The sequence below is a fragment of the Actinia tenebrosa genome, unplaced genomic scaffold, assembly GCF_029948245.1.
Source record: "Actinia tenebrosa isolate PJP-AT-01 unplaced genomic scaffold, QUT_ActTen_1.0 PGA_scaffold5__44_contigs__length_20552954, whole genome shotgun sequence".
In the NCBI taxonomy this organism is placed as follows: Eukaryota; Metazoa; Cnidaria; class Anthozoa; order Actiniaria; family Actiniidae; genus Actinia; species Actinia tenebrosa.
The window spans coordinates 3,549,284-3,571,412 of record NW_028292582.1 but is presented as its reverse complement, the minus strand read 5'-3'; the positions used below and the strand labels follow the sequence as shown (position 1 = coordinate 3,571,412).

Genomic DNA, 22,129 nt, shown 5'->3' with positions numbered 1-22,129 from the left:
TTCATGAATAATCTGAATTATGATTTTAATAGACCTATCCCGAATTCGCTTGACTGGTTCATGAAACAATGGTTTCAAGTCGAGGTTGAACTTGATGAATAAAACAATCAAGTTCAGTCTCGACTTCAAACCATTGTTTCATGGTCAGTCAAGCGAATTCGGGATAGGTCAATTAAAGATGCTATTTGTGTTTCTTCGAGCATATTTTTCTCGGAAAACATTTTCCAGGCGGGATTCGAGCCTGAATAACATTGATTAAGCTTCTGAGATTGATATCTAATACTTATATATCATTCGACAACATCTGTTTTTCTGCTTACATTATCGTGTCTTTCATATTGAAGTATGGGAGCTCTTGTATATTGTTTGATCTGAGATCCCTATGAAAAACGAAACAAATCAAGAATGAATACGCTGACTTGGTAGAGACATATAAGAAAAACAAAACAAACAAACAAATAGCAGGCAGGCAGGCAAGAAGGCATCGATTTCAGGGGCGGATCCAGGATTTTTTCAAAGGGGGGGTTGTAGCATTGATTGAGGTACTACTGGCGGGAAAGTAGCACAGGTTCCCAAACGGAAGTAGGTCTTATGATAATGATTATTTGCTGCAGGCGAGCATGGTTGTTTCAGGTCCCACACACGGCGTATAGAAAAAAAAAGCGATCGAAATGTGTTCGGCACCCCTGTTTTAATAAAACTCGCGATGCTGTTGGTGTTGTCATGAAAAATAATAATAATCAATAATAATAATAATAAATCATTAGTGGCTCTCATAGGGGGGTTGCAACCCCCCCCCTAGATCCGCCACTGGATTTATTTAAAACAATGCAATAGATATATTGACCAAATTAATTACCAATTGCAATAATTGCAAAATATAAGTTATCGAATCAACAATCCTGCCTTACTCCCTTACTTCGACATTTTTGCTTTTTTGCCTGCTTTCTCAATTTTCCTCCCTCCTTCCGAGTTTTTTTAATTGGTTCGCTCATTTGCACGTCTTCACTGTTTTTTTACACTTATTCCCAATGTGAAGGTCAAACAAAAGAATTCCTTTCTCTTGAGGATTGAGATATTTTGTGATTTTAAAAGTTTCCATTATCTTGATCCCTTATAGGTAGGGATTTAGCTTAAAGGTTCGATAAGTTAACTGAAAGTGCCTGAAACTGAAACTAGTTTTCGTCAATGATATTACTTACAGGAATTGTAGCTTCGGTAGCTGTGCAAATACAGCCAGAGGAAAGCTCGATAGACTGGACTGCCGAATGATTCTGAAAAAAAATATTTTAACGATGGGTCTTAAGTCAGTACGCTTTTATAAAATGCCGAGTACGTATGGCTATCCTTCGGAATGCCTGCCTGCTATTCAGACTAGCTCGCTTGTTAAATACTACCTTTAAAACATTCTTTTAACCAAATACCGAATTATTTTTAAAACTGAACAAATAGGACGAGCTGTGATGACTTGATAAATTAATATTATTTAGTATTCTGAAGTAAGCAAAGTAGATTCTCTCCTTCAGTTCAGGTAATTGTGAAGAGTCTGAATACTTTTAAACGTAATTACATACTTGCACAAATTCTAGTTTGCTAGTCTTGCAACAGATAAATATTTTAAGAGCTATTTTACTGTAATTGTACTTACAGTTGAGTAGTGTTCCTCGGAAGCTCGAAGCCCATCATTTGAATCTCACTATTAGGCACAAAACACATGACTAGTAGCTCGCCTGGTTCGTTTCCAAAACACGAACGACTCCATTTGTACGGACATGACACAACCGCGTTAACAGAAAGAAGGTAAACCAATGCACAAAGTAATATCATGTTTGCTCTAGCTTGAACTGGTGTGAGCAGGTATGTGTTGATTCTCTTTAAGTTCAGAAATGCTGTTCTTCAGAGACTCCCAAGCCAATCAGTAAAGTAAATACGTCACGCCGATTCAAATGCCTTACATACCACCGCGAGAATGTCTTTTTTTTCTTCCTCGAAAATAACTTCAGTGGACGGGACATGAAAGTTAAACTCCAATTCCCATGGGATACACAGCGAGAACAAAGAGTACATGCCTCTTTGATGTTTAAAAGAATTTGCAATCGAAAAAGGGTACATTTTAAAAAATACATATTTTCATGGGAGCAATAATGCAAATTACTTATCATTCTTTACAAAAATGTGCCGAAAGAATGGACTGAAAAAATATTTTGAATCTTTAATTGAAGACCACGGAATGCTTTCTACAAATGATATTACCATAAACTTTGAACGACTATTTAACAGGCTTTTTTCAGGTCTTTGACTATAGTGCATAGTGAGCCCTGCAACATTTTGTCAGTAGAAAATCCTTAGTTTTTCAATCGATAACCCATTTTTTTCAATCAAATAGCCATAGAAAGTGGGTCGAGTTAGCGTTGGATTGCATTGCGTCCCCTAAAACTGTCCCACAATACACTGCGATGCGAACTCCACCCAGTTTTTTCTCAAACTCGTAATGGCTAATGACCAAATCTATTTGGGGGCGATGTTTTACCCATTTCAGACCATGTGTCATTCCTTCGAGAATAAGTTCTTTGTTTAAGTTGAATTGTATCCATATTCATGTGTCTTCTGATACGCAACCTTAACAATGAATGCTAATGAGAAATCTTTTGTTAAATGGTACCTACATGGCCGCGATGACGTAACGTGCAAACGAGGAATAAGCAAAAAAATCTTTACCAACCTTTTTGTAGCTAATGCTTGATAGGCGTAGCTACTATGTCGCTGTCTATGTTTTGAAATAGCTGTATACAATACAGTGTTATACGAGGTTATATTTCTGATTAACTTATTACAGGGAGTTTATGGGTAACGGAGCGACGACTATTGCATTAAAAACTGAATCAGTCATAGTTAGTAGCTAGGTAGTATAAATGAACTATAACATTAAACATTTCTTCTTGGAATTTACTTTTTATTTGCGGAATCGCAGTATCAAACATAACAATGACACCACGAGAGCTACAGCAGTAGTCTTACATGTTATGCTTGAGATCTGCTTGAGATATTCTGAATTCCGAGAAATGTCAGAAAGTGCATGAGTTGCAAAAACATTTTCTGCTGATTATGGACATACTTGACATTCCTTTCTCGATTGACTGATTTACGTATATCTCAATGAAGTGTGAAAATATTGATGAAAAATATCAACAGAAATATTATAATGATAACTCAGCTCGTCTGACTCTATAGCGATCCCGGGTAACCTTTGCCAAACATTCTGACTGTAACTATATATATGCCAATTATGGTAATAAATTGTAAGTGGAGAGTGCCCGTGAGGATCTGGGACTAATGACCGACTGCTACAGAGGAGATCAGAATAATACTGACTCAATACCATTACCAGTTAGATTTGATGTAGTTAGTAGAGGGGATTACTCTACTAACTACCCCCTCTACTGTGTACTTTGTGAATTTAGAATAAACAACGGGTGAGCAAACTGCGGAGAACTAGATAATGACGAGCGCGTGGTTTCAAGGATTCCTTTTGACTTTGATTTATTCGTTTATCTCTCTTCGTCAGAACCAGATTTTGACTTTGGCGGTTTATCATTGCTATTTCCCTGGTAGCAGAGTCTCCTTCGTTGGCGATTCTTGACCAAGAATATCGCCAACAAGGTAGACTCTGCTACCAGGGATCGAATATTGCTATATATTGAAGTGACGTGCATTGCAAGCAAAGAAATACCTTTATTTGAGCCCTTTGATCGGACGGAACGTGACGTTCCTATTACTATGACTACGGAAGTTTCCAAAACCTTTCTTGGAAAAACAGTGGGGATTCTAATAGGGGTATTTTTACCATAAAAATCCATTACGTATGTGTTGTTTTGAGGCCATCAAGACGTGTATAAAAGATCTAAATCGCTCTAAATCATTATCACTGAGCTTTGGCAGTTGATGAAAATGGCCTCCGGCGAAAGTATCCCAGACAAACTTCTTCGTCTTCCATGTCACTTCTCATGGGAATCCTTGCAAAACGAAAACGTTGGTCGCACTGTACAAATGAATATAGACAATCTTGAGGAACACATAAATGAAGCCATTCAAGGAACCCAGGTGAAGTCCTTCAACTTAATGGGTTTCTACAAGACTCAGCAAGGACACTTTAAAGAGGCAAGGGCTAACTTCGAGGACGCTTTGAAATACAGCGAAACAGAAGATGACAAAATCGTCTCGCTTGCTTGTATGGCATGGCTGACTTGGAAAGAGTCTAGTTCTGATTCCTCCTCAGAAGAGCAAGTAGTGGAATGCATCAATCAAGTGGAGAATATTCTCTGTGGAAGGACCCCAGAAGAAATTCCAGAAGTCATGGCTGAAGAAGCATTTGCTATTGCTAATAGTGGGTTCTCTGAAAAGGGCTTCAAAGTAGCACTCCAGTGTATTGACAAAGCCTTGGCGAAAAGATCAGAGGACGTCATGTACAAGTTGACCAAAGCCACTATCCTTCAGCAGTTATATCTCAAAACTTATAAAAACAAAACTAAAGATGATGATGATGTTCAAGAGATAAAGCTACTTTGGGAAGAGTTAATTGCGTCTTTCGAAACAAATTGCAGTTATCCTGTTCTGCACGGGCAGGCGCTCATTCAATATGCATTATTTTTAAGTCAGATCAATGGGGATTATGGGGCAAGTGGAAAGAAGTATGCCGAGAAAGCAGAAAAGGTTGCTCGGTCCAACAAAGCCACGGCTGTCATGAGAAATGTAGCAAGGTTTTACATCCAATCAGCTGGAAATTGCTGTTCACAGTTGGACAAAGCAGAAGCAGTTTTGGAAGAGATTCTGAAATCCAAACCAAATGGCGGCTATAAAGAACTATCAAACCTTGCACATTGCCATTTTAAGAAGTACCAAATGAATTCATGTCCCGCTACCTTTGCTAAGGCCGAGGAATGTTTTCGCAAGGCCTGGAAGTTGAACGACAAATACTCAAATATTGCCTTGCATTTGGTTCGCCTGTATCAAATGAAATATGACAAAACCAAAGAAGTTTCTGCCCTTGTCAAGGCCGAAGAAATCTTCCGAGCAATCTTTCGCAACTATGAGGGAAAAGAGGACCTGGAAAAAGCGATGATTTGCTCAGGATTTGGAGAATTTCTGAAGGGATATGGAAGAGAGCTTGCCTCCTTTTATCGTCAAAAATCCCGTTCCTACTATCAGGGTGCCCAAGTAAGATCACCAGAGATCGAACAAGTTCTGCAGCTAATACATCAGTACACACAGGACAAGCAAGATGAGCATCTTTTACAAGCAGAAAAACATTTCAGACAACTTTACAACAGCTGGGAAGAACTAAGAGATGAAGTTAAGGCTCGCTTTTGTAAAGAATTTGCAGCGTTCCTCGACGACTATTCAAACGACTTGGCCTTCTGCTACTTGAAAAAGTCTCTTTGCCTCAATCCACACCAGGGATACGCCTACAAGCCCCTGGAAGAGCTTGCAAGCGACAAAATTGCAAGCGGAGATCAAAAAGAGCAGATCAAAGGCTATGAGACCCTGGAGATGATTGCTCGTTTGCGAGGTCTGGACTAACCGAAATAACTACTAATACAGCCATAACTTCTAACTATTGTTAGACATGCACCAAAAACAGTCAAATACTAATTTAATTATTACATGCAAAAACTTTCTCTCGCAGCACTTTGCATATTTTTATCATTTTAGTAACCACTCGAGTTTGAGTAGAAACTTCCTGCTTCTTGTAACATTTACCTTCACTATGCATAGTATTTTATCGATACTCTGAAACTATTGCTGCTTGGGCTGATCAAAATCACGGCTGTTATCTTATTATTGCTCTATAGTTTGACGGGCTAACATGATTTACGAGGCAAGAGCGAAATGATTCAAAATCCTGCTTCTTGTAACATTTACCTTCACCATAGTATTTTATCGATACTTTAAAACAACTGCTGCTTGGGCTGATCAAAATCACGGCTGTTATCTTATTATTGCTCTATAGTTTGACGGGCTAACATGATTTATGAGGCAAGAGCGAAATGATTCAAAATCCTGCTTCTTGTAACATTTACCTTCACCATAGTATTTTATCGATACTTTGAAACAACTGCGGCTTGGGCTGATCAAAATCACGGCTGTTATCTTATTATTGCTCTATAGTTTGATGGGCTATTATTATTTATGAGGCAAGAGCGAAATGATTCCAAAATCCTGCTTCTTGTAGCGTTTAATTTGCGATACTTCCGGGCTGATCAAACGTCAAAACACGGCTAACTCACTGATGGAATTAGATTTAGCTCGGTAGTTTTTTCGTAGGGAACAAGAGAGAAAAATTAAAACCCTCAAATCAATGGAGAGACTTGACAAACTCTACTCAACTGATGGCGAGTCCAGGAATCGAACACTTAATTCCCTATTTCTAATGCTTGCTATTTTTTTCTTTTGCTTCTTTTTCTATATTTCGTACTTAAAAAACGTATGTTCACGGCTCACGACTTTCCTTTATGGATTGACTTTCGATACGAATCCCTTTGTTTAGAGATGTCAGGCTTTACTGCTAAGCTGTGTTTTACCTAACAACAAATATGTAAAGTTCTTACAGACAATGCTTCCCAACAAAATAGAGGTTTGGAAGACTTCGATCAAAATGTTTCGATGACTGATTGTCAGAAAAGCTTTCAAGGGCACGTGACTATGGAATGTCATCATGGAAATGCCTTGATTGACGTTCACCAAAACACACTTTGAGAAGTATTGTAACATATTGGAATGCACATCATTGCAATGCAAGTTCTAATTTTATGAAATAAAAAATAAAATGGAATTCTTTTTATTTGTTTATTTTAGTGTATTCCATATCTTGCCCATTTATTGATGCTCTTGTATTCTTCGTCCCAGTAGGCTCGATTTTGTTCATTTTCGTTAGCCATTTTTTAAATTTTTTCTTGTTGTTTCATTATTGCTTCATAAGGGTCTTCCTCTTCTTCGTCATTTTTAGTTTCTGTGTTCGTGGAATCTGCAATTCATTTTGATAAAAATCACTGAAAGTAGCAAACAGAGTGAATAGAGGATATAGTGAGCGCACGTGAAAAAATAGACTCCTAAACTAGAAAGGAATAAATCAACATAAGAAGCATTGAATGTAAAGTTTAAATTTCATTTGAATGACATCGAACAGAAAAATGAGGAGTTGAAACGAATTTTTTAGAATGCCCCCTTATTTCACAGTGTAAGCAAATAGTTTGTCAGACGCCGAAATCAATTAGATCAAGATATAGGGAAAAATTTAATACACATAACGCAAGCTCTTGTCAGCGAGACATTAGAGTAGTACAGGGAACCCAACATTTGAAAAGTGCAAGTAGGATATAGAGGGTGTCCACGAGTTTGCCATGGGCGCAGTTTGATTTCTAAACGCCATCTGTAATTTATTTTAATTTAATTTAATCACTGAAGTTAGCAAATATAGTGAGATCTCCCTTGTGAACCACTTCTTTAGGTATTCTAACAAACCCTTTTCTTTTTTCTTATTAGATCGGTTTGAACATCCATAAACTGAACCGGAATCGGGCATATTTTACGAAAATTTTCTTTTGACAAGTTGTAAACACAGACATTGCTTTGTACGCCAGCTGAATTCCTGACCGTCAGCTGGAAATATGCATACATACTGACCGGAAGTGACGTGCATTGCAAGCAAAGAAATACCTTTATTTGAGCCCTTTGATCGGACGGAACGTGACGTTCCTATTGCTATGACTACGGAAGTTTCCAAAACCTTTCTTGGAAATAAAACAGTGGGGATTCTAATAGGGGTATTTTTACCATAAAAATCCATTACGTATGTGTTGTTTTGAGGCCATCAAGACGTGTATAAAAGATCTAAATCGCTCTAAATCATTATCACTGAGCTTTGGCAGTTGATGAAAATGGCCTCCGGCGAAAGTATCCCAGACAAACTTCTTCGTCTTCCATGTCACTTCTCATGGGAATCCTTGCAAAACGAAAACGTTGGTCGCACTGTACAAATGAATATAGACAATCTTGAGGAACACATAAATGAAGCCATTCAAGGAACCCAGGTGAAGTCCTTCAACTTAATGGGTTTCTACAAGACTCAGCAAGGACACTTTAAAGAGGCAAGGGCTAACTTCGAGGACGCTTTGAAATACAGCGAAACAGAAGATGACAAAATCGTCTCGCTTGCTTGTATGGCATGGCTGACTTGGAAAGAGTCTAGTTCTGATTCCTCCTCAGAAGAGCAAGTAGTGGAATGCATCAATCAAGTGGAGATTATTCTTCGTGGAAGGACCCCAGAAGAAATTCCAGAAGTCATGGCTGAAGAAGCATTTGCTATTGCTAATAGTGGGTTCTCTGAAAAGGGCTTCAAAGTAGCACTCCAGTGTATTGACAAAGCCTTGGCGAAAAGATCAGAGGACGTCATGTACAAGTTGACCAAAGCCACTATCCTTCAGCAGTTATATCTCAAAAAATATAAAAAAAACACTAAAGATGATGATGATGTTTTAGAGATAAAGCTACTTTGGGAAGAGTTAATTGCGTCTTTCGAAACAAATTGCAGTTATCCTGTTCTGCACGGGCAGGCGCTTGTTCACTATGCATCATTTCTACATCTGATCAATGGGGATTATGTAGCAAGTGCAAAGAAGTATGCCGAGAAAGCAGAAAAGGTTGCTAGGTCCAACAAAGCCACGGCTGTCATGAGAAATGTAGCAAGGTTTTACATCCAATCAGCTGGAAAATGCTGTTCACAGTTGGACAAAGCAGAAGCAGTTTTGGAAGAGATTCTGAAATCCAAACCAAATGGCGGCTATAAAGAACTATCAAACCTTGCACATTGCCATTTTAAGAAGTACAAAATGAATTCTTGTGCCGCTACCTTTGCTAAGGCCGAGGAATGTTTTCACGAGGCCTGGAAGTTGAACGACAAATACTCAATTACTACCTTGGGTTTGATTCGTCTGTATCAAATGAAATATGACAAAACCAAAGAAGTTTCTGCCCTTGTCAAGGCCGAAGAAATCTTCCGAGCAATCTTTCGCAACTATGAGGGAAAAGAGGACCTGGAAAAAGCGATGATTTGCTCAGGATTTGGAGAATTTCTGAAGGGATATGGAAGAAAGCTTGCCTCCTTTTATCGTCAAAAATCCTGTTCCTACTATCAGGGTGCCCAAGGAAGATCACCAGAGATCGAACAAGTTCTGCAGCTAATACATCAGTACACACAGGACAAGCAAGATGAGCATCTTTTACAAGCAGAAAAACATTTCAGACAACTTTACAACAGCTGGGAAGAACTAAGAGATGAAGTTAAGGCTCGCTTTTGTAAAGAATTTGCAGCGTTCCTCGACGACTATTCAAACGACTTGGCCTTCTGCTACTTGAAAAAGTCTCTTTGCCTCAATCCACACCAGGGATACGCCTACAAGCCCCTGGAAGAGCTTGCAAGACACAAAATTGCAAGCGGAGATCAAAAAGAGCAAATCAAAGGCTATGAGACCCTGGAGATGATTGCTCGTTTGCGAGGTCTGGACTAACCGAAATAGCTACTAATACAGCCATAACTTCTAACTATTGTTAGACATGCACCAAAAACAGTCAAATACTAATTTAATTATTACATGCAAAAACTTTCTCTCGCAGCACTTTGCATATTTTTATCATTTTAGTAACCACTCGAGTTTGAGTAGAAACTTCCTGCTTCTTGTAACATTTACCTTCACTATGCATAGTATTTTATCGATACTCTGAAACTATTGCTGCTTGGGCTGATCAAAATCACGGCTGTTATCTTATTATTGCTCTATAGTTTGACGGGCTAACATTTATGAGGCAAGAGCGAAATGATCCAAAATCCTGCTTCTTGTAGCGTTTAATTTGCGATACTTCCGGGCTGATCAAACGTCAAAACACGGCTAACTCACTGATGGAATTAGATTTAGCTCGGTAGTTTTTTCGTAGGGAACAAGAGAGAAAAATTAAAACCCTCAAAACAATGGAGAGACTTGGCAAACTCTACTCAACTGATGGCGAGTCCAGGAATCGAACACTTAATTCCCTATTTCTAATGCTTGCTATTTTTTTCTTTTGCTTCTTTTTCTATATTTCGTACTTAAAAAACGTATGTTCACGGCTCACGACTTTCCTTTATGGATTGACTTTCGATACGAATCCCTTTTGTTTAGAGATGTCAGGCTTTACTGCTAAGCTGTGTTTTACCTTAACAACAAATATGTAAAGTTCTTACAGACAATGCTTCCCAACAAAATAGAGGTTTGGAAGACTTCGATCAAAATGTTTCGATGACTGATTGTCAGAAAAGCTTTCAAGGGCACGTGACTATGGAATGTCATCATGGAAATGCCTTGATTGACGTTCACCAAAACACACTTTGAGAAGTATTGTAACATATTGGAATGCACATCATTGCAATGCAAGTTCTAATTTAAAAATATATAAATAAAAATGGAATTCTTTGGTTTTATTTGTTTATTTTAGTGTATTCCATATCTTGCCCATTTATTGATGCTCTTGTATTCTTCGTCCCAGTAGGCTCGATTTTGTTCATTTTCGTCAACCATTTTTTTAATTTTTTCTTGTTGTTTCATTATTGCTTCGTAAGGGTCTTCCTCTTCTTCGCCATTTTTAGTTTCTGTGTTCGTGGAATCTGTAATTCAATTTGATAAAAATCACTGAAAGTAGCAAACAGAGTGAATAGAGGATATAGTGAGCGCACGTGAAAAAAATAGACTCCTAAACTAGAAAGGAATAAATGAACATAAGAAGCATTGAAAGTAAAGTTTAAATTTCATTTGAATGACATCGAACAGAAAAATGAGGAGTTGAAACGATTTTTTTAGAATGCCCCCTTATTTCACAGTGTAAGCAAATAGTTTGTCAGACGCCGACATCAATTACAAGATCAAGATATAAGGAAAAATTTAATACACATAACGCAAGCTCGTCAGCGGAGACATTAGAGTAGCACAGGGAACCCAATATTTGAAAAGTGCAAGTAGGATTCAGAGGGTGTCCACGAGTTTGCCATGGGCGCAGTTTGATTTCTAAACGCCATCTGTAATTTATTTTAATTTAATTTAATCACTGAAGTTAGCAAATATAGTGAATATAGAATATAGTGAGCGCCTGTGCTGGTCCACCAGTTATGGATGCACATTCAAAAAAACTAATTAGCAAATCATAGTGCTTGATATATTGTAGCTTTGTTCTAAACACTTATCGATGGGATTAGATGGGGTACAGTTGCCCACGAAATATGGGAAGTTAATCTCGTTTCCATGGCAACATAGAGACAACTTTCATTAAGTAACAAAAAACCCAGTGTTACAATATATATGTTTTGATTTTTCGAAATTAAAAAAAAATGTTTTAATTTTGTAAGGAACGTGAGTTTTTATGCAATGATTTTTTTTGGCTGTTTCATTTTATTTATTTATTTGCAATGGAACTTGCAAAATGATTCCAACTAAAAATCACATCCTCGATGAATTTTACAATCGACGATTAATGATGTAATGAATACAAACACCTGATGCAATAAAATTCAACAAATTCAAAGTAATGTTTCGTAATGTCTGCTATTTGCCAAATAAATGCTAAAGCTAGAAATGCTTCAACAAAGGTTTATGTCGTCAAGGTACCTCTACACTGCTTTTTAATTAAAAAATATTCATATGTTACTTATTAAATAATACCCATTTTTTTTAAAAGTACCGGTTCGCAAGACAGAAACTGGAATCACGTGAATGACTGGTGTCTCTGTGCATGCGCAGAACTCCTAGCAGGTCACATTATTCCATTCGTGAATGTTTATTTTATCGTAGTCGGAAGAAGACGGCCAGAAAATATGGGGAATGTTATGATGAAGCTGTTCCGGCGTTTAATCGGAAAAGAGGAACTTCGGTTATTAATGGTTGGTTTAGACGCTGCCGGTAAAACTACAATATTATACCATTTAAAATTAGACGGAGAGACAGTAAACACGATCCCGACGATTGGATTCAACGTTGAAGTAATAGAATACAAAAATATAACTTTTACTGTTTGGGATATCGGTGGACAGGATAAGATTCGCACATTATGGAGGCTGTATTTTCAAGAAACTCAGGGGCTTATCTTTGTGGTGGATAGCAACGATAGAGAGCGAATACAAGAGGCTAAAGATGAGCTTTATAGGCTTTTAAAGGAGGAAGAACTTAAACGGGCAGCATTGCTTGTATTAGCAAATAAACAGGATTTACCAAATGCTATGACTGCCTCTGAATTGAGCGAAAGCTTAAGCCTTCATTCGCTAAGAAGTCGAAATTGGTATATTCAATCTACGTGTGCTTTGAAAGGACAAGGAATATACGAAGGACTAGAGTGGTTATCGCAACAAATATATCTAAGAAAAAAGGATTCCTAAGAAGAACAAAAGAAAACCATTGAAAACTGGTGGTCAATGAAATAGTAAATATTTCTTTTCAAGTGAAAAACTATATTGGAATTCTAGGTACCGAACTTTTCGAAGAATATTCTTCCTACTTTTTTATGGCGTAAAATTTTGGTTGCAAGGTAATTTGTTTTTGCAGACGTTTTGTATTGAATAAGGTGGTTGAAAATGGACAGTTGCCAATGTCAATGTTCGATGGTTGTCATCGTAGACTAAGTTAGATCATTGGTCGTTCGAGAACATCATCTGATCAAGTTCGGTGTTCTTATTCTTTTAACTTACACTGACGAGGTGTTATTTATTCCTAATCCACCGCCATATTTCTATTTCAATTACGAACGAATAATCTTCTTTCAAGGGAATAAAAAATACATGGAAAAAAAAATTTGAAAAGCTAATTTTCAGCTATCTGGTAATTCACAATATTAAGTTAAGGATATAAAAAGAAATGTAAATAATAAAGAGGTTTCCCTAAAATATTTCTATTTTAATATATATATAACACAAGGTCTAATTTCTTAGGGAATTTCAGCAAAAATAAAAGCAGTTCTCCACGATTTTTAATGTATTTTTAACAAGTTGCGTAATAAAGAAAATGATAGGCACAAAGTCAGTAAAGATATTCGACGTGGCTCGCTTTACTGACGTCGTGTACGATCATTGCTAAGAAACACAAATCGTTTTCAAAAATTCACTGCAATCAATAGCTTTGATGTCAAAACTTGTGTGTTCTCATTTTACCAAGCTAAGATATTATGCAACTGAAAACTAGCTAGGAGCCTTATCGTTTATATTAGTTGATTGTTTGCTTCAACCTTCGAATTTTATCAATACCCTAAAACAACCTCTGGGCTGATTTAAATCAGGGCATGTCTAACTCACAGATAGAACCCTAAAACAACCTCTTGGCTGATCTAAGTCGGGGCATGACTAACTCACAGATAGAACCCTAAAACAACCTCTGGGCTGATCTAAGTCAGGGCATGGCTAACTCACCACAGATAGAACCCTATAAAACAACCTCTTGGCTGATCTAAGTCGGGGCATGACTAACTCACAGATAGAACCCTAAAACAACCTCTGGGCTGATCTAAGTCAGGGCATGTCAAACTCACAACTCACAAAACCCTCAAATCAACGGAGAGACCTAAAAAACCTTTATTCACTTTGCGGTTCTTTTGCTCATTTTATCGTTATGCTCCTTCTAAATTACTCATTATTCCTGGTTGAACAGAAATTTTAACGAGATTCTCCTCACTCGATAAAAAGCTACATAGAATGCAAGTCAGCCAGGAAAATCTTATTGGATGCCCATTCCCCTCCTCTCATTCCCACTGAAAGAAAAGGCGGGAAAACGTCTGCCAAGAAAGTGTTAGACATTATTATACATTTTACTAAGTACCTCAATTCTGATTGGTCGAGAGCCCTCAGCCAATCCCTGATATCGTGTGAACTCGACATGATAAATGTATTATCTGTAGGTTTTCATGAGCATGAATGAAATTCAGGCAAGTTAAAACCGAGTCGTAGCGGCCAGCGGCTACCCACCCCAATAATATGCGGTGGGGGGTGGGGGTGGGGCGCGTTTTTGCTAAGGACTTAGTGGCAGCTTTGCCAGCAGTCTTGGTAGCTTTGGCTGTGAGCGTGCAGCAAAAAATTTTTATTATCATCACTTTTTGCCTGTTTTGGGGTGTTTACACCGTCATACAACATGAATAACGAGGCTGCATCATCGGGAGAGTCTACTAGCTCTTCGCCGAGTGTGGTGACGGTCTCCCAGGTACCTGTAGAGCTTTCTTCACAGATTGTTGAAGCCATCCAGCGAGCAGTCGACCGTTCAATGGCCAGCAGAGCTTCGAGTCAGGCGAATAATAATGTTGGGTTGCCGCCCTCTTCCCTTGCCCAAAGGACCAGCCAATTATTGCAGACAGGAGCGGGGATTCTACTAAATCAGCCCGGAACTCTTGGAGGTAGGTCCTCAATGGTTGCCCCGTCTTTTTTGAACACTTTCTCTTTTCCTGCCGCCTCGAGTACATCAACTTTAACTTCAACTACCAGTAGTCTCGGTGCAACGAGTTCAGTCCCCGCTTCCACGGGTTCCCAGAGCCCACTGCCTGTTATTTTGCACCAACCGTTTGTTGTGGGTCCGGGATATTCCCCAATACCTTCAAAACTGGTGGCTCAGATCGTCACAGGGAGGTTTATTGATTTGAACGACCTCGTACCAGCTAATTTGGTCCCTAGCTCGGATTCTGACGAGCCCCAGCTCATGCTAGATGGTAGGCTAGTACTCACTAGCCAGCCTAAAAAGCCAAAGCGTCGGTTTGACGACATTGTTAGTTGGTCAGAAGCTTTTTCTGTCTACACACTCGTGGTCACAGCCTTTAACCCGCTTCGCTGGAGGGATTTGCTTCAGTACAAGTTGTTGATCCTTCGCACCTACCGTTTGTTCAGTGGACGAGCTTGGATGGGCTACGATCAGGCTTTCCGCGAATATGCAGCCGCGTTACAACTAACTGATTGGTCTCAGCTAAACGTGCAACTTTATAATTTTCACACGGCTGGCTCTACTGCAAGGCCCTCATCTACAACGGTATGCTTGTCGTGGAACCGTGGTCGCTGCACCTCCCCTTATTCTCCCTGTCGGTACGCTCACTGTTGTGCTAAGTGCTCGGGCTCGCACCGGGAGCCACAGTGCCCTGAGTCGCAATCCTCGTCGCTTAAGCTGAGGGAACGTTCCGCGTCGCCTGTGCTGTCTCGTGCGAGAGAGCGTAGACGTTGACTCTGCTGTTGTGCCGTCGAAGTGGGAGCGAAGCTGCCTCCCCTTCGTACATTGTCGTTACCGTTTGCCGCGAGTCTCGCCACTCGCTGTCGTCGTTATATCGTTCCTGCTGTTGCTGCTTTCCGTTCTTAGCTCGATTGGAGGTTACCCCCCGGCGTCGTCTGTCCCACTTCAAGACAGAGTTAACCCGTTATACCTACGGTTTTCGCAGCGTAACGAAACACGTAACGAAAAACAGTTTGACGCTGCAATTAACTGCTGCCATACCACCCCTCGTTTGTTTATTTGGGTTGGTACTGTTGGGCTGGCCGATTAAAGTTCTCCTATTATTATTTAGTTATATATTGATTTATCTATTACCAGTAGTTAGCCAGGTTAGACCCCTTCAATAAGCTGATATCAATGTCGAGGGTTCTGGTGTTACAGTTGACTGTGTTGTGTGCTGCGTCCATTGAATTGAGCCGCCTCCCCAACACCCCCCCCCCCCCCCCCCCCCCTCGTGGTCCGTTTGTTATAGCTGTTCGAGTATTGCCCCGCTTCCAGCTTACCCCTAATTAATTTCGTTTCAGCCGCCGTCGCGCTCCCTCCAGTTTCCAGTGTCACCCCGCTCAGGGTTGAAAGGTTCGCTATGGAATTAAGACACCACCCTGACCAAGACCGAGTTTCTTATATTCTAAACGGTATTCAGGAGGGGTTTCGCCTAGGCTTCAGCAATGTGCCACAGCTGCGATCTGCAAGGCGAAATAAAAAATCAGCCGAGGAGCACCCAGTCGTAATCGACGAGTACTTGGCCAACGAAGTGGCATTAGGCAGGGTGTCGGGCCCCCTTTTTCCCACTCCCCCCTACCAGATTTGCACATCAGTAGTTTCGGGGTCATCCCCAAGAGCGGGCAGCCAGGTAAATGGCGTTTGATCGTGGACTTATCGTCACCCGAGGGCTCCAGCGTTAACGATGGAATTAATGCGGACCAATTTTCATTGCAATACATCAAAGTGGACGACATTATCAGAATGGTTAGTAGATTGAGCGTGGGGGCGATGATGGCTAAGTTTGACGTGCAGTCGGCTTACCGTAACGTTGCGGTTCACCCATCGGACCGTTATCTTCTCGGCATGAAGTGGCGCGGCATGTTTTACGTCGATTTAGCTCTCCCGTTTGGGCTACGCTCTGCCCCTTGCATCTTTGATTCAATTGCGGCGGTGGTGGAATGGATCTTGACCAACAACTATCAGGTGTCAGATTTGCTTCATTACCTGGATGACTTCATTACCGCGGGTCCTCCAGGTTCCGGGGTTTGCGGCCGCAATCTCGGCACGGCTATCAGTGTCTGCGCAAGTCTTGGAATCCCTCTTCACCCTGAAAAATGTGAAGGCCCGGCGACGACCCTAGTTGTCCTGGGCATCGAACTGAACTCCATTAGGCAAATTGCGCGTCTCCCAGAACATAAATTGGGCAAAGTGCGTGCATTAGTTAACTCTTGGGCAAACCGCCAATGGTGTCGTAAGACCGAACTCGAATCTCTTATTGGCCTCCTCCACCATGCAGCTAAGGTGGTTTGGCCAGGGAGAACGTTTATCAGGCGCATGATAAATCTGCTTTGCTGCTTCAGGAATGCTAACCACCCGATTCGTTTAAACGCCGAGTTTCATCTGGATCTCCAGTGGTGGCGTCAGTTCCTGGAAACGTGGAACGGTGTTGGCTTTTGGCTGCATCCTGGTATGACGACACCGGCGCAAATCGAAGTTACGTCCGACGCCGCTGACTCACTGGGATACGGCGCCTTTTTCAAGGAAGAGTGGTTCAATGGCATTTGGTTTGCCACCCAGAAGCCCCTCTCAATTGCATACAAAGAGCTTTTCCCCATTGCTGTTGCGGCACACGTTTGGGGAAGACATTGGCGGCTGCTTCATGTCAGGTTCAGGTCTGACAATGAGGCGGTGGTGTCTATCCTTAATTCGAGAACATCTAAAGTCCCGTGCATAATGCCTCTACTTCGTAGTCTTCTGCTAGCAGCAGCGCAGTTTAGCTTTACCTTCTCTGCTGTTCATGTCCCCGGTGTACAGAACCCAATTGCTGACGCACTTTCCCGCTTCCGTTGGCAGGACTTTCGGAAGTTAGCCCCATGGGCCAGGCCCGTGCCCACTCAGATCCCGGGTCACGTGTTGGAGGACCTCACATCTCAGCTCTAGAAGCCCGTTGCCGAGAGCTGATGAAAGAGGGATTAGCTCCGAGCACCCGACGATCCTACGCAAGCGCCCAGAACAGATTTACAGCCTTTTGCTTGCAGTTTGGAAAAGCCCACGCGGACGGCTCTGTCTGTCCAGCAGATGAATGGACTTTGTGCCTGTTCGCGTCATTCTTGTCTCAGTCCTTGAACCATGCGTCGATTAAGGCCTACCTTTCGGCAGTCCGTGCGCTTCACGTAGAGCAAGGCTTTCCTGACCCCTTGCTTGACCGGCCAAGACTACAGAGAGTGATAAGAGGCATTAAACGCGTCCAGGGGACCAAAGCCACGGATCGTTTACCCATCACTGATGACATTATGTGGTCGATTCACGGACATTTGGACATGTCCCAGGTGGATCACTTAATGTTTTGGGCAGCCTGTTGCCTAGCTTACTTTGGTTTCATGCGTTCTGCGGAGTTTACTGTACCTAAATTAAGCGGTTATTCCTCAGCTATTCACTTGAACGTGCAAGATATAGCAGTAGACTCTATAGACGCGCCGTCGTGTCTTTGTGTGCATATTAAAGCGTCTAAGACTGACCCATTCCGAAAGGGTTGTCGAGTTTACGTGGGTAGGGCCACCCCTCCTTTGTGCGCAGTCCATTCTCTATTAGCGTATCTGAAGATCAGAGGAGATTCCCCAGGGCCATTGTTTTTGTTGCAATCTGGTCAACCGTTGACACGCCCTCTTCTTACCAACTGGCTTAGAAAACTCTTGTTATTGGCGAATATCCCAGGGAACTATTCCAGCCATAGTTTTAGAATAGGCGCGGCTACGGTAGCAGCCCGAAACGGAGTTCCCGATCACCTGATACAGTCGATGGGCCGGTGGTCCAGCAACGCCTACCAGCGATATATCAGATCCCCAGTGGAAGTATTGGCTTCAGCCTCGGCACGTTTATCGAAATAAAGTACTGTCTTTGTCGTCGGATAGTGCCTTTCTTTTTCTACTGCGATTTGCTGAGGCCCTCTGCTTGCATGGGTTAGGTGCTTGTGGTAGTTGGGGGTCGTAGGTACCATGGCCCCCGGGCCATCGTTCCTCTCCCAAGCACCTTGGACTATAGTTGGTGAGCTGTGGCCCGGTCGCCATGGTTACCTCCGTGGTAGGGCGTAGTCTGATTGATGCGCACAGCTCGCACCATGGTACCTAACCCCAAACTTATCTAGACGATGAGTTTTAAATGAGCATGAATGAAATTCAGGCAAGTTAAAACCGAGTCGTAGCGGCCAGCGGCTACCCACCCCAATAATATGCGGTGGGGGGTGGGGGTGGGGCGCGTTTTTGCTAAGGACTTAGTGGCAGCTTTGCCAGCAGTCTTGGTAGCTTTGGCTGTGAGCGTGCAGCAAAAAATTTTTATCCCGCCCGCCCACTCCTCTATTGGTGGGAGCAAGGTGAGTATTATTCCACTGAGTGGTCAGTGTGACAGGTACCAGGTGGTGAGCTGTGGCCCGGTCGCCATGGTTACCTCCGTGGTAGGGCGTAGTCTGATTGATGCGCACAGCTCGCACCATGGTACCTAACCCCAAACTTATCTAGACGATGAGTTTTAACTACAGATAATACATTTATCATGTCAAGTTCATTCAAGGTCACGCTGTGGTAGCTTTGCCAAGGGCATTGAGATCTATCCATCGAGATGGCATCCTCACGCTTTGCTTCGCTTTCCGAAGAAGAAATAAATAATCTCTTAGAAGAAAAAGATTCAAAAAATACGAAAAGGTCGACAAAAGGGAGCGTAAAAGTCTTCAGCGAATACCTAAAGGAGAAAAAACTTCAAGAACCAAAGGAGAAGAAATCGTTAGCCGAAATGTTGAAGTCATTTTACGCAGAAGCAAGAAAAAGCAACGGCGATTTATATTCCAAAAGCTCTCTCCACAGCTTAAGGTTTGGACTCAATAGACACTTCAAAAATACCCAAGGAACTGACATCATAAACGATCCAGAATTTGGTGAGGCAAATAAAGTTTTTCTAGCACAGTGTGTTGATCTTAAAAAACAAGGACTCGGCAAAATTCAACACAAACCTCCAATCCTCGAAAATGATCTTAAAAAACTCTATGAGTGTGGAGTTTTTGGCTTACAAGACCCAAGAACACTGCAAAACAAAGTATTTTTTGAGATAATGCTGTTTTTCTGCCGCCGTGGTCGTCAAAACCTCAGAGAGTTAAAAATTTCAGACTTCTCATTCAGCGTAGACGACAAAGGATCTCGATATGTGTATAAAGCTGGCGACGAGCTGACAAAAAACAGGAGAGAGGACGACGACGGTTTAGAAGGAGGAATTATGTATGAAAAACCCGGACCGAACTGTCCTGTTGCCTCGTTAGAACTTTATATTAAACACTTAAATCCAAAGAACCAGTTTTTGTTCCAAAGACCGAAGAAAAACGCAAGAATTGGTGTTGACGAGATTTGTTATGACAACATGGTAGTTGGTGAACGGATGCTTGGAGAGAAAATGAAGGTTATCTCTCAAGAAGCAAAACTTTCAAAGCTGTATACCAATCACTCTATTAGAGCTACATCTCTAACCATCCTGGATAGGGCTGGTTTTGAAGCACGCCACATCATGTCGGTAAGTGGTCATAAAAGCGAGAGCAGCCCGAGGAGCTACTGTCAAACAGACATAAACACAAAAAGAAGAATGTCAGAAACCATCACTGCTGCATCACTTGGAACTGACTCTACGAGTGTAGATACTAGCATAGCTGTAAGTAGCGAAACTCTTAACTTATCGCCTACATTTACTCTTTCACAAGAAGAATTTTTGATGGGAGAATTTAGTGTTAGCAACTCCCACTCAGAAATTTCAAAAAACTATAATTTTGTGAATTGTAACGTCACTTTCAATAGCTAGAGCTAAAGTTGTTTTTTCCTTAGCTTCCTTTTTACGAGAATGTCATTTCTTGTTTACTTCTGATACTTTAATAAGATTTTTAAGGCCATTCACTTTGGCATCTGAATTATTATAGGTTTCATTCACTCCGGCGACATTTTTGTTGTTGTTGTCGTATCCTTTAGGCTTACATAACTTATAAATTTCTCAGTTTACATAACGTTTTTATTCAGAATTTGTATTTATCTTCAGTATTATGTACAAAAACAATCATTTAAGAAATCTTTATTAACTTATTTTCATATATTTTGTGAAGAATTATTGAAATATTTTCAAATAAAAATTTTGCGTTTTTCACGCGACATCATGGCGTTCATATTTCATGTCTCTATAATTTAATGTTTATGTTAATGTTTTTCCAGTATACAAAATGTATAATAAAGCAATTATTGAATTCGGTTATCGCATGATATCGTAAATTATCAAAACCTCGGCTGTGTTATCTGCCTCAGCCTTCGGCAGATAACACAGACTCGGTCTTGATAATTTACGATATCATGCTCAACCTCATCCAATAATTGCTTATTACTCAATGTTCGGACGTCCCCATGATCATGATTAAAGCAGCGGTTCAAATCACGGGCTCAATCAACTTAGCTTACTTTCGATTTGAGCCCACGAGCGTGCGTGCGCTTAAATTACGCTGAATTACCACTGCACCCTTAAAAAAACTAAGGAGCTATACAAGTTTTGAACTTCAAGAAGATATAATACAAATTTAACACGGAACATTTGGCTTTTTTGAAAAATGACATGGGTTTTAGAAATTAAAAAACTGGTACGTGTTTTGAAAATGTTGAGTGTAAAAGAAATAGAAAATAATTTTGTCTATATTTCTCAACATTTTCCAAGACGTTTTTGAGTTAAATTTTTAAAACGATGTATAATGAGTTTCCAGAAAGATGAAATGTTTTATTTATTCATTTCCAGATTTGAATTTAGCAATAAATTTGGGTTTAAAAAATGTGATTTAAAAACTTTTTCATTCCATATTTCAAAAAAAGGCTGTCCCTTTTTTGGTTATACATGAGAAGTAATATCACTAACCTTTGGACGGTGCCTTTGCTTCTTCTACTTCCATCAGACATTCTGCTAAGTTGGGTTCCCCTTCACACAGATTACGCTTCTCCTCTAAATCATGGAGAAAAATCGCACCAAAATTCAACACTACGACCAACATTCTACAGCATTTTCAGGTATCGTACACTTATTTTAAAAAACTTGTGAAAATTTTGCAATACTTACCGTCTAGTGTTGGTTTAGAAACCACACAAAGTAAAAATAAATGGGAAAAAATAAAAGCCAAGACAAGTCGTAATGCCATCTTTATCGGTGAACGACTTAAAACGAACTTGGACTAGTTTCTATAGTCGCTTGGCAACAGTCTCCGCTACAGCAATCATTTTAGCAAAGGAGGATTGAATAAATTAGTATTATCAAAAAAACATTAAACTATAAAGGCTTTTCGACCGCAGCCATGTTGGAAGACAGGACGAATTAGATTATTTTAATGATTTAGAAGAATTTAATTTCTTAATGGAAATATAATCTTTCTTAAGCCACGATATATTATTATCATATTATTATTATATTATCAAATTCATACCAACACAAAGCTACCGTGTAATGACTGCCAATTTAGCATATTTTGTAGTTTTGTGCATAAAGCAAATCAAACAAAAGGGCTATATTTTGGCGAATCAAAAAACAAAATTCTAACTTCTTATTAGTGAGTTCGATAATAT

General features: G+C 40.4%; 4 protein-coding genes and 1 pseudogene across 4 annotated transcripts; 4 read left to right on the top strand and 1 right to left on the bottom strand.

Annotated features, from left to right (window-relative positions):
- Positions 1 to 9,619: 9,619 nt before the first annotated feature.
- Positions 9,620 to 21,906, bottom strand: LOC116301074 (uncharacterized). Its single transcript, XM_089037357.1, has 3 exons — positions 21,630 to 21,906; positions 21,432 to 21,515; positions 9,620 to 10,693 (listed from the first exon to the last, which is right to left on the bottom strand). Exons 1-3 carry the CDS (start codon positions 21,706 to 21,708, stop codon positions 10,521 to 10,523), a joined length of 336 nt encoding a protein of 111 aa, XP_088893483.1. The 5' UTR covers positions 21,709 to 21,906; the 3' UTR covers positions 9,620 to 10,520.
- LOC116301066 (ADP-ribosylation factor 2 pseudogene) lies at positions 11,856 to 13,155 on the top strand (annotated as a pseudogene).
- On the top strand, positions 14,056 to 15,269 carry LOC148906344 (uncharacterized). The gene has a single exon (XM_089037355.1). The coding sequence runs from the start codon at positions 14,190 to 14,192 to the stop codon at positions 15,258 to 15,260; it is 1,071 nt and encodes a 356-aa protein (XP_088893481.1). The 5' UTR covers positions 14,056 to 14,189; the 3' UTR covers positions 15,261 to 15,269.
- On the top strand, positions 17,292 to 18,397 carry LOC148906343 (uncharacterized). The gene has a single exon (XM_089037356.1). It carries the CDS (start codon positions 17,384 to 17,386, stop codon positions 18,395 to 18,397), a length of 1,014 nt encoding a protein of 337 aa, XP_088893482.1. The 5' UTR covers positions 17,292 to 17,383.
- Positions 19,056 to 20,580, top strand: LOC148906342 (uncharacterized protein KIAA1958-like). Its single transcript, XM_089037354.1, has one exon. It carries the CDS (start codon positions 19,125 to 19,127, stop codon positions 20,343 to 20,345), a length of 1,221 nt encoding a protein of 406 aa, XP_088893480.1. The 5' UTR covers positions 19,056 to 19,124; the 3' UTR covers positions 20,346 to 20,580.
- Positions 21,907 to 22,129: the final 223 nt, after the last annotated feature.

What these genes read in the sequence shown, in the direction of transcription:
- LOC148906342 (XM_089037354.1), top strand. Translation starts at nt 19,125, where the DNA reads ATGGCATCCTCACGCTTTGCTTCGCTTTCCGAAGAAGAAATAAATAAT.
- LOC148906344 (XM_089037355.1), top strand. Translation starts at nt 14,190, where the DNA reads ATGAATAACGAGGCTGCATCATCGGGAGAGTCTACTAGCTCTTCGCCG.
- LOC116301074 (XM_089037357.1), bottom strand. Translation starts at nt 21,708, where the DNA reads ATGGCATTACGACTTGTCTTGGCTTTTATTTTTTCCCATTTATTTTTA. An exon ending in TTCTAAACCAACACTAGACG is followed by an intron (nt 21,516 to 21,629) that starts GTAAGTATTGCA and finishes TCCATGATTTAG; the next exon opens with AGGAGAAGCGTAATCTGTGT. An exon ending in AGCAAAGGCACCGTCCAAAG is followed by an intron (nt 10,694 to 21,431) that starts GTTAGTGATATT and finishes ATTGAATTACAG; the next exon opens with ATTCCACGAACACAGAAACT.
- LOC148906343 (XM_089037356.1), top strand. Translation starts at nt 17,384, where the DNA reads ATGGGCCAGGCCCGTGCCCACTCAGATCCCGGGTCACGTGTTGGAGGA.